The sequence below is a fragment of the Pseudonaja textilis genome, chromosome 13 (assembly GCF_049901715.1).
Source record: "Pseudonaja textilis isolate UNSWEBS1 chromosome 13, rPseTex1.2, whole genome shotgun sequence".
Classification (NCBI taxonomy): Eukaryota; Metazoa; Chordata; class Lepidosauria; order Squamata; family Elapidae; genus Pseudonaja; species Pseudonaja textilis.
This window is the reverse complement of record NC_142002.1, coordinates 19992486-20003922: the sequence shown is the minus strand read 5'-3', so window position 1 is coordinate 20003922 and position 11437 is coordinate 19992486. Positions and strand designations below refer to the sequence as shown.

At 47.4% G+C, this 11437-nt stretch overlaps 1 protein-coding gene across 17 annotated transcripts in view; it reads right to left on the bottom strand.

Moving 5' to 3' along the window:
• Window positions 1-11437, bottom strand: part of TJP1 (tight junction protein 1) — a 131629-nt gene that overhangs the window by 2317 nt on the left and 117875 nt on the right. For 7 of the 17 annotated variants that reach the window (XM_087941677.1, XM_087941676.1, XM_087941673.1 and 4 more), the window contains 6 exons: window positions 10978-11069; window positions 10423-10644; window positions 9334-9497; window positions 8287-8761; window positions 6792-7009; window positions 4836-4979 (listed from right to left, as the gene is read on the bottom strand). In XM_087941677.1, the coding sequence (XP_087797803.1) occupies window positions 4836-4979; window positions 6792-7009; window positions 8287-8761; window positions 9334-9497; window positions 10423-10644; window positions 10978-11069 (1315 nt within the window). The remainder of the gene's footprint in view (window positions 1-4835; window positions 4980-6791; window positions 7010-8286; window positions 8762-9333; window positions 9498-10422; window positions 10645-10977; window positions 11070-11437) is intronic. The other 10 variants (XM_087941687.1, XM_087941689.1, XM_087941675.1 and 7 more) reach the window with 2 other exon arrangements.

Below are 11437 nucleotides of genomic sequence, written 5' to 3'. Positions count from 1 at the left end.
CAGATATCACCCAGCACTGATGATGTTACGTAGTAGGATAATGAAATGTCTGCAAGAAAATAGCCAAGCTCAAAAGAGCCAACTTACTTCAAGGAATTCCTGTCTAGGGGACACTTCTCCGGTGTGGGTTACCACCTGACCTTCAACTTTCTAGAGTGGGTGTTTTTCAACCTTGGCCACCGGTAGACGTGTGGACTTCCAACTCCCAGAATCCCCCAGTTTAAGGTCTTCAAAAGTTACCAAGGTGGAGAATTCTAAATCGTCAGATTGAGCCATAGGGTTCAGCAACCTGACATGCAGACGTTCCAACAGGCTGCGGAGATGCTCTCCATGAAATCTAACTTCAACTCAGCTTCAAACTACTAAGATGCTCATAGTGAGTATTCCTCCCCTGGGTAGGAAGGATGGCCAATTTTGGAGAGGCTCTTCGGATGACCTTCTGAAGCCCCGGAGAACCAAGCTGAGGCCAACCTGCCTCGTAGGGGAGGACTTTTTCTCCTAGAGGGGGCCGTGTAGAGCTTTTATGGGGTGTCAGGCCAAAACAACGCACCCCCCACCCTTATACAACTCTCCTTCTGCACCCGTTTCCCACAACCTGGGCTAATTTTTGCCTGCTCGCTTTGCTTAAAACAAACCCATAAGAGAACGGGGCCACAAAGAGCAACTTTCAGACAAGGGTGAGGAAACAACCCCGTGACTTTTAGAGCATCTTGTCTTAGAACTGTGGCTGCTAAGAATTGTCGGGTCACAATTCTGTGACCTCTTTTCCACACCACTGTTTCCTCTGGCTATAATATAGTCTCGTCACAGAGCCCTGCTCTCTAAATGGATGCCATGTTGATTTTAGGTCTAATGTAGCTATTGAAATACAAGCCAAGATATGATGGCAGCTTAGTTTCTAAGCCATGTTGACCCTCACTTTCTAACCAAGCTCTTTCTGGAAACGTAAGGAAATCAGATTGTTCAGAACAAAGCTAAGATTTACTTATAGGGTGTGATGCTCAAGGCAACCTAACAGGTTAAGTTACTACCTCCTTATGTTGGATTAATAGCACTTAGTAAGAGCGCTTAAGACTTCCATGCCGCTCCACGGTGCTTTACAGCCCGCTAAGCATTTTACAGAGTCAGACTATTTGCCCCCAACAATCTGGGTCCTCATTTTACCGACCTCAGAAGGTTGAAAGGCTGAGTCAATGTTGAACCAGTCAGGATCGAATTGTTGGCAGTGGGCAGAGTTAGGAATAGCAATAGCACTTAGACTTATATACCTCTTCACAGTACTTTCCAGCTCTCAGCGGTTTACAGAGGCAGCGTATTGCCCCCAACAATCTGGGTCCTCATTTTACCGTCCTCAGAAGGATGGAAGGCTGAGTCAACCTCGAACCTGTCAGGATCAAACTTCAGGCTGTCGGCAGAGTTAGCCTGCAATACTGCATTCTAACCCCTACGCTCCCACACTGATTAAGATGCAACCCAAGTTAGCCTGATTTCTTTCCAATTGTTTCTTCCAGTTACTTTTGCTTTGGAGAAATCCCAATGATCCACTGTTCAATTTAAGCTCCGTATCGATTTCCACTACTTGTGCCCTTATCTTTTACGAATGTGCTTGTCTTGGGAATTTCACAATCACTCAGAACACCACAATGGGATTATGTAGGCAAACAAGAGCCTTCTTCCAAACCCACACCATTCTTGTGAGGAAGGCGCGGAAATAACCAGGATCCGCACTACGACCAAGTTGCTGGTTTGAATAGCGACCCATAAAAAGGGACACCCTTGAATTGTGACCTCCTTGGAATTGCAAAAGCGAGACCATGTTTAGGAGGGTCCAGAAAAAAAATGCTTCCAATTCTTTAAAAGGAGCAAATCGTTGGTTAATTCTGAGCTCCCCAAATATTTTGCTTTCCAGTTTTTTTTTTTTTAAATAGAACATTTTTTTTAAAGTCGAACATCTACTTTTAACACTGAGTGGACATTCAGCCCCTTAGCTAGATCACACAACTGCTGGTTGACAATCCAACTTGGAAGGTCATCTTTGGAAGCTGAGGTTCACCAGAGCGTTAGAGGACTACAAGTCTCCAATTTCCAGGGGCAACAGAGGAGAGAAAGGTGGTGGAGGCTTGGCAGGCAAAGACCGGTATTTTTTTAGGACGGAAACGGCAGTGTGAACACGGGAGATTCATGGTTAGTTCGGGGAGAGAGAAAAAAACCCCCTCTGAGAACCGCTTGGCCCCTTGGCATTCACACATTCAGGGTGTTATGGGTCGTTTAAAGTGAAGGTGTGAAAGTTGCCCCCTTGTGCTTCATGAGATGAGATGAAAACCAAAAAAAGGACAATATAATTGGAAGGATAATGTGGCCAGCACATTTGAACATTTTGTTTTGTAAACAATGATGTGTTGCGAGAGGTTAGTATGCGTCATAAAATGTTCATTTCGAGAAAGACAAGAGCGTGGAAGACATGTTAGGAGAAGCTCGGGAGAAAGAGACAGCGAGGAAGAGAGCGAAGAATCAATTAAGAGAAACTTTTTTTTTTTTCGTTTGTTAGTTGGTTGGTTGGTTTAGGAAAAAAAAAAAAAGGAAAAGAAAACGTATTTATTTAAAACATTGTATGGCTTTTACACATCAGAAGACAGAGTTGGCCAGTGGTGAAAATTGTCCAGTGGAGCAACGCAACAGCACACTGAATGAAAGTTAAAGCTGCAAAGATGCTCGAGTACAAACAGGAAAAAGGTAAACGCTTTTAACACTGACACCCGCACAACCACAGCAGCACCCAACGAAGACCCCAAAGGCAGAAGCACAGGAGAAAGAGAGAGAGAAAGAAAGAGAGGGAGGGAGAGAGAGAGAGAGAGGGAGAGAGAGAGAGGGAGGGAGAGAGAGAGAGAGAGGGAGAGGGAGAGAGAGAACGTGGCAGGGCCACCATAAACCCTCTTTTCCTTCATTTCAAAAGTTAATTCGTTACAAAATAAAAGGAGATTGAAAACCAGGGTCTGTGAGTCAACATGAATGGGGGAGAAGTTCTGGACCCTCGTGATTGCAAGAGGTCCATTTTTCTAAGGCTTCCCAATTTATTTTTAAGGGGGTGGGGGTGAGGAAGAGGGGAGGGGGGGCGCTGACACCCAGCAGCATCGCAATCCACAATGCGCCGAATTCCAGTAAAACGCAACCAGTGACGGCTTCGCTACAGAACTAGACACCTCCTACTAAATGACCCAAATGCTGCTTTCGGTTTCCCCCATCCACACACTGGCATTGAAAACGATAAAGATACATGAGTGAACAAGTACGAATACATTTTTTTTTTTAAATACTGCACACATAAATACATTGCTTCTATATATACCATAGGCAGATATGTACACATCGAAGGATGCCAACTATCTTACGGTTAACGTGGCTGGAAATAAACACCGCCCCTCACCCTTTTAAACTTTTTTTTTATTTTAAAGTTATTGCTGCGCCCGTGAAAAGCTTTGCTGTGCTTTTTCTAAACTCTTACTCTGAAGCTCCCATCATACAATTAAATTAAATGCTTAAATTTTACACCAGGGCTCCTGTGCTCAGAGAAAACGTTGGACCTCAAGCCAACGAGACGTAATCCCTCTTCAGGGTGGGGGGAGTGAGTGAGTGAGGGGCTTTCGTTCTTACGACTTTGAGGGCAGCAGGGGAGAATCCCACCTGCTCTGCCAGGTATCTCTGAACTCAGAACACCTTGCAAAGCCATTCGTCTCTCCGTCACGCCTCCAGATTTAGGAAGGAAGCATTAGATGCAGGTCCTTCTCAACTCACAACAGTGCAAAGTTATGACGGGCACTGCAAAACCTGACTTATGACACCCCTTTTTTCCCCCCCACCCTTACAACCGCTGCAGGGCTGAGCGAACAAAATTCAGAGGCTTGGCAACTGGCTTGAACTCGTGACGGTTTGCAGAGTCCCGGACTTGTGCAAATCCCCCTTTTGCAACCTTCCAACAAACAAAATTAAATAATTCAGGGATTTGCTGACAAATTGTGACAAGGAAGGTCTTAAAACGGGGGGGAAAACTCCCTCCATAACCACCTCAACCACAGAAAATTTGGGCTTAACGCTGGTCATAAGTTGAGGACTACCTGTTTATATTTTTGGGGGGTTGCAGGGTGTTTGAAAGCAAGGGCTTTTTTTGGGTGTGTGTGTGTGTGTGAGAAAGGGCCCTTTGCTTAAAACTGCCAAATCCCCCCGTTCCATCAGAAAAACCCCTGTGCAGATGTCCAGTGCCTTGGGGTTCAGGGGATGGAGATTCGGACGAGCGATGAAGAACACAACTGGGAGACACAACTTAAGACACACAAAAGACCAAGGGGAAAAAAAAAAACCCCAGAAAGAAAGAAAAAAGGAGCAGATTTCTCGTCTCTTAAGTTATCGGCTGCTCGTCTGGAAGGGCCCCTTGGCAGCTGTGCCCGTCTCGCCAGAAAGGGGGAGAGAGAAAGAGAGAGAAGGAGGGGAAAGGAGGAAATGGCACAAGGCAGAGACAGCGGATAGATAATTGCGGCATTCAACCGGACTGTGGAAACGTCCCGGATTATCTACCGTGTCGGGTTTTGATCGGACTCATCACGATTTGGTTGCAAATGGTTTGATTTTGGTTTTTGTTTTGAGGAAGGGTGAGGAAGACGCTGGCAATGACACATGAAATGGAGAGCGGAGACAAAAAGACCGAAGAGATATAGTCCCATCTCAAGATTTCCATGGTGGGGGTGGGTGGGGTGGACACCCCCCCCCCACCTGGGACAGGTGAGCTTAAATTATTCGATAGCACCCATAAGCCCCCAAAGGACAGAGGGAGGACAGCATACCCGACGAGGAGTCGGAGGATTTTAGGGCAAAAGACCAACCATCAGGGGTCATAGACGCACAATGTGGCAAACGCAGCTCGACGGGCTTCTGGAATTTGAGTCCATGCGGCCCACACATGACCAGCGGGCTCAGGAGCGTCTCGCCTGCGGAGGAGGACAGGAAAAAAGGAGAGGCCTTGTTAGCAGGGACTTCGCACCCCTCCCGACGGGCCCACCTGAGCCCACAGACGCACCTGCTCTCAGCTTGGAAGCCGTTTTTATTTTCCTTTTTAAAAAAAATAGCTTTTACTAAAATTTTACACTTTTAAAAACAAATCATATGCACAAATTTTGCTGTTAAGTTGTGGCATCGACTTTTCCATTTTCATTTACACAAACACACACACAAATAAATAAAACAAACTATTCTTAAAAATACCAGTTCCAGGTATACTTTTAAAAGAAGAAACAGACATCCTGCAATCTCCGGAACTTAAAATTACATTTAATGTACTTGTAAAGGCAGAGATCTCTGTAAAGGTAGCTTAATACTCTGATGATGTCAGCAGAGGCTGATGAACGCTTAGTAAGTACATTAAGTGTAATTTTAAGCTCTGGAGATTGCAGGATGTCTGTTTCTTCTTTTACATACATACATACAAACATATATACATAGACACACACATATACATACACACATACATATATATATATAATTCACATTTACATTTTGCGTTATCTTTTATTCCTGTTATCTAACCAAATATACCATTTTTCACAGACCATATAATATTCTTGTTCTCCCTTCTCCTGCAATTCCATTGTACGTTTATTCACTTCTGCACAATCCATAATTTTTCTTTGTGATCATATTATCTGTGAGACTGCTCTTTAATTTCCAATTTGGAGCATACGTCATTCTAGCTGCTGTCAGTATATGTATTATTCAATGTCCTTCTTATATTCACCTCTGATTATCCCTAATAAAAACATTTCAGGCTTTAAGTTCTGTTTTTAAACCAATTATTTCTTGCAGCCAGATCCTTATTTTATTCCAAAATTTCTTTGCTGTAGAACACAACCACCACATACGAAGGTACCTGGTTTCTTTTTGCATTTCCAACATGCCGGGTTCAAATCTGGGTAAATTCTGGCTAATCTCGCTGGTGCTAGGTGCCAAGGATAGAACATTTTGTAGATATTTTCTTTGTGCGCAGCTGCCATGGTTAATTTATAGTTTTTCATCCAAAGTTTTTTCCCAATCTTCTAATTCTATATTATATCTGAAGTTTTTCATCCAGGCAATTATTGTTTGTGTCACTACCTCCTGTTCTCTGTCAAATTTTAGAAGGTAGCTATGCATTTTAGTTATACATTTTTCTTCTGGTCCTAATAAGATTTCATCAATTGGTTGTGGTCTTCTAACTATGCCAAATTCTGGAAGTCATTGACTTCTGGGCTGCCACATTCAGCGCCTGGGAAATTGGGAGGTGCGGGGACTTCAAGGAGCGGTGGAAAATTTCAAATAACGCCTCATAAAATTTGCTTTCAAGGAAGTACCAGGGAAAATAGACCACAAAGAACGAACTTTCATGGAATAACAAGAGTTGGAAGTCATCTGGACACGTCTTCAAGGAAAACACACACACACAATAAAGTCCAGCTGCCTTTTGGAAAAGCACCTTTGGGGCAGGTAAGGGCCATGAAAGCTTGGGGGCCATGATGGCGTATTTGGAAATACCACAAGGGCCCAAACGGGCCTGTTTTTCGGCCTCCTTCCCTCGAGCCCCTGGGAGGACAAAAACAGCCTCCAATGGGCTGAAAATCAGGCGCGCACGAGGACTGCAGGTAAGAAGGGGGTGCTGTTTCACGCACATGCGCAGGGGGGGGGAGGCATTGCATTGTGGGTGCCGGTTTCGGCACACCACAACAGAAAGGTTTGCCATCACTGGCTTAGGGGAAACGTTGCCCTCTTACCTTTCTCTTTGTCTAGAGGCGGAAGGATGCTGTTATCCCGGCAGACTTTAAAATAGATCTCCTGCTCGATTCCCTCTGGGATGGCTCCTTGCGGGATAATGATGCTGACGCCCGTCTCGATGGAGCTGAGGACGCCCCCGTTGCTGTTAAAAACACCCCTCGCGGTGGCGATGACCGTGTGGCCTTCCTCTTCCTCGTCATCTTCCAAAGCAGAAGGACTGAAGACAGAGAGACGGAATTTAGACCGGGCCTTCGAATCGCACCCGGTGCTTTGCTCGCAGGCGTTGTACTACCCAACTAAATCACTTCATCAGCGCGAGGGAGTGTGGGGCTGGCTGCCCACAACCAAGATCTGAATTTCTGTTGCTAATCGAGACCGTCGTTAAGCGAGTCAGGCTCAACTTTACAACCTTTCTTGTACAGTTGTCAAGCAAATTTTTTCTTTTTTTAAAAAAAATGTCTTTTAACGACCCTGTAATCCCTTTGGGGCCATGAAATGGAGATGAGTGTTTACTGGCCAGATGCCCTTCCTATCGCCGATGCAGAGTTAGCAGCTGCTATATACTCACTGTGCCCAAAGAGAGAAAAATCTGCTGTTATCTAGGGTTGAACTCATAGCCTCCTGACTGGGAGGTGAGAGCTCCACTTGTGATGACCCAGAGGGGCGTGGCACAAAGGCAACACAGTCACATAAGCAAGAAGAGTCCCTTTAATACCTCCAACTTTACACCCAATGTCCAGGTTACCTTCAGCTGGAGAAAAAAACTCCCAGGAAGAGTCTTTAAGTGGAGGAAATTCAGTCCGAAAACAAAGCACATACAAACTGGAACTAAAAAACCCACACAAACCACACACTGCAGTAATTAACTGGACAGGGCAGGAGAAGGAATTGCAGACTTCAAAGGCCAACAAAACACACACAGTTGGGAAGACACCAGGAACCCAGATAAGCCTCGACAATACCAGATAATTCACGATTTGCTCCCAACAGTTTGCTGTGCACAGCTTCCCTTTTTAAACACTGTGTTCCCAGCTGCAGCTAATGAAGGGAATCAGGGCCCTTTCTTCCCCGTAAGCCATGCAGCTCATGTTGCTCCCTTCTCTGTTCCTCCCTAGGATAAAGAAGGAATGGGCCTGGGTCTTCCTCTGAATTCCCTCTCCCTTGTTCTGCCTCTCTCCTGCTCTGCCCAGTCGGACTTTGCCCTTCCCCAGTTTCCTCCACAGCCGACGGAGCCACACTCCCATTCCCTGTCAGCTGCTCGGCCTCCCCCTCCGAATCAGATTCCAACAGGGGCATGACACCACCTCTAGGCCACCGTACCACTCAATTATCAAGTGAGTCACTATGGTTATTAAGCTAATCACCCGGTTGTTAAGTGAATCTGTCTTCCCCCCCATTGACGGGTCAGAAGCTGTCTGGGAAAGTCCCAAACGGCGGTGGCACGACTGGTGTAAAATATGCAGCCCTGCTAAGTCCTTCAGGGGAGCTCCTTACCTGACGGGGATGGCCTTCGGCACGGCGCTGATGTTATTTGGTTGGTACTTGAGTTTGTCCCCTTGGCCGGAGAAGCTCTCCAGGTTGCTCTCGAACTCGGGCTGAGAAGAGCCGTGTGCTTTCAGAAGAGGCTGGGGAGAATGCTGAGGCTTGGCTGAGGGTATCTCGGAGGGCTTCGGGAGGGTCTCCTCCGGCAAGAGGTTGTGGTTGAACTTGGGGCTCTCAAACTTGCGCTCGAAGGGCCGCGCCGCGCTGGTGTAGGGCTTGGAGGAGGTGGCGAAGCGGTTGTAGGCGGGGGTGGTGGTTTTGGCGAGCTGCTCGACCCCGTTGATGGGTCCTTTGTCAGGGAAGCTCTTCTGAGGGTAGTAAGTAGCCTGCACCGTGTCTTCTCGGCTGGAAGATCTGAAAGCTGCTGGTTTGTTCTGAGGCAGGGGCGGTGGCAGCTCCGGTTTGGAGAGCGGGGAATTCTGGAAGTCTGGCACGGAGTGGATGGCAATTAAAATATGTTTAAAACAAAAGGCGAAAACAAAGAGGAGGTGGCAATATCTTAAAATCTGCAAGTACAAGTTATTGAGCCGTCCCATTTCCTCCCGACCCCGCCTCCTTTTAAAAAAAGAAAGAAAGAAAGCAGAAAGCAAAATTAAATCCATCGGATTCTAAACAATGACATCACATAATGTTGGAAGATAGAAACAGCCCCCAAAAGTCACATTCCCCAATAGAAGCAAATCAACGTTGCCTGGTGTCATCTATCTTCACCTCCAGGTCTCAGCAGGGTCAGCTTTCATTCCCACGCGAAGGAGAACCACCCAGCCTAAACAACCCTCTCTTATCTCCACTCCTCCCACCTTAGGAATGTGTGGCAGAGCTCGAAACTCTTCCTCCCGTAACCAGCGAAGAGAAAGTAAGGAAAAGAATGTAAGATATGGCTAAATAAAAAAGCTGTGCATATGTCAATTTCGGGCTTAACGGTCTGATTTGCGACCCACAATCCCCAAACGGACGACACAAATATTTCAGTGGAAGCAGGACGCATCTGAGCCTCACCTTCAGCCAAGACCGACTTGGGTTGAAGAGACACGATGGGGTTATTGATGGACTGAGGTTGGGTGTACTGGACGGAGGGCACCGGGAGAGTTACTTGAGGAGGGGGCTCGTAGCGCTTGTCCCCAAGGCCCCTCTCCAGGGGCTCCGCGTCTACTGGTTTCCCCCTAGTAGGACACAAGAAAGAGACATCAACCCTACCACTTCCTGACGTTCCGTTTCCCTGATTCAATTCCTGGAGACTCCCCAACAACTCCACCCACAAAGAGTACTTCATTTCTGGGACAATTCCATGGATTTCAACTCCAAGAATTCTCCAGGCCTGGCTGGGGAATTTGGGGACAGTCCATACGCTCTTGGCTGGGAAATTCTGGAGTTGAGTCTCGCCCATTTTCAGCTTGCAAAAAAACGCTGTTTTAGACCGGGGCTTTAAACCGCCCACATGGCCTGTGAGAACACAAAGCTTGCGTCGCTTGCATTGTGAATAACACAAGGTAGTGAGGGGAGGGGGGAAAGGGCGGAGGTGGGGATCTTGCCCCTCTCGCCCCACAGGTCTGGCCTGGCCACCGGGCTGCTTCTTTCTTCTTCTGCTTTTGGCTGCACGCAAGGAAAGCAGCCAAAGTCTGTCTTTCTCTCTCCCAAACTCCGCCACGAAATGAGTCTTTGGGACCCTGCAAGGCCTCCTGCTCCAAGAGGCTGCGCCGGCAAAGACTCATTTCTGGCGGAGTTTGGGGGAGAGAAAGAAAGACTTCTGCGGCTTCTGCTGCTTTCCTTGCATGAAGCCAAAAGTCTCTCTCTCTCTCTCTCTTTCTTTCTCTCTCTCTCTCTTTCTCTCTCCCCCTGAGAACAGAGGTGGAGACGGTATCCTGCGATCCCAAAATAAAGAACGATCGATCGGTAGGAAAATGGGGTGGGAAATTTTCCTGCAGACTTTTTGGGGGATTTTCCCAGGATCTCCGGTCCGCGGGATTTAAAATCCTGAGTTTGGTGGTCCCTGAGGTCCAAAAGGTTGGAGACCCCTGGCCTAGTCCAATCCCCTGCTCACGAAGGAGGAGGAGGAGGAGGCCTGCAGAAAGAGGAACGAAGCCTTACTTGGAAGAGTAATTGGTGTAGTTCAACTGATTGTGAACAGCTTTTCCAGGCTCTGCATGATGGCTGCTGGGGACTTGGGCGGCAGGCTTGCTGTCGTAGCTCCGGCGGTCGAAATAGGAGAGCTGCTTGCGGTAATATTCCTCATCTTCTTCCGGGTCGTAATGGTTGGCTCGGACGATGTCCTCGGGAGGCTTGGCTTGAGGTCTCTGCGGTTCAGGGGCTCTAGCAGCACCAGAGAAATTCAAAGGGGTTGTTATTTATTTATTCCGCACCTCTATTGCTTTGATAAAGAACTCAAGATGGCTAACGTCTTCCTCCTAATTTTTCCCCGCTTGGAGAACGGGAGGATTTGGGCGGAAGGGAGAAGCGGGAGCTTTCGCGCAGGAAGGCGCCAACTCCAAATTGCGCTACAAAAACACGAGGTTTGCATTTTAAAAAGTAGGAACCGCGCAGCTGCCTCTTGGTGAAAAAGCAGGCACCAGAGTCACCGCCAGGTTGACGCCGGCAGCTTATGTGTTGATGGTGTGCCTGTTGCACACCTCCGCCTGCATTTACCTGTAAGCTGATTTGTCGCTCGGGTTTTGAGAGGCTGTTTTGGGGCCGGTCAGCGGCGCCACATTTGGCTTAGGCGCAAGTTCCGGAGGATGCTAAAAAGCAAAGAGAGAGAAGTCAGAGAAGAAAGGCCACAACCCCATGGAGGAGCTTATTGGATGACTGTCTGGACAACCCAGCTTCCTGTCTGGACAGAGGAGTCGGTCCAGCTAGAGAGAGCCCGGCACTTTAAAGAGGAGAGCCGCTTCAGCAATATGAACTTCCGTTTACAGTGTGAACCATTTTTAAGCTGATATTGCATAAAATGGCTGTCCTGGGGAAGAGAGGGAAGGGGAGAAAGGAAGGGAGGGAGAAAGGAAGGGAGGGAGGAAGGAAGGGAGGGAGGGTGGGAGGGAAGGAAGGAAGGAGGAGGGAAAGAGGGAGGGGAGAAAAGAAGGAAGGCAGTAAGGGTGGAAAGGAGGGA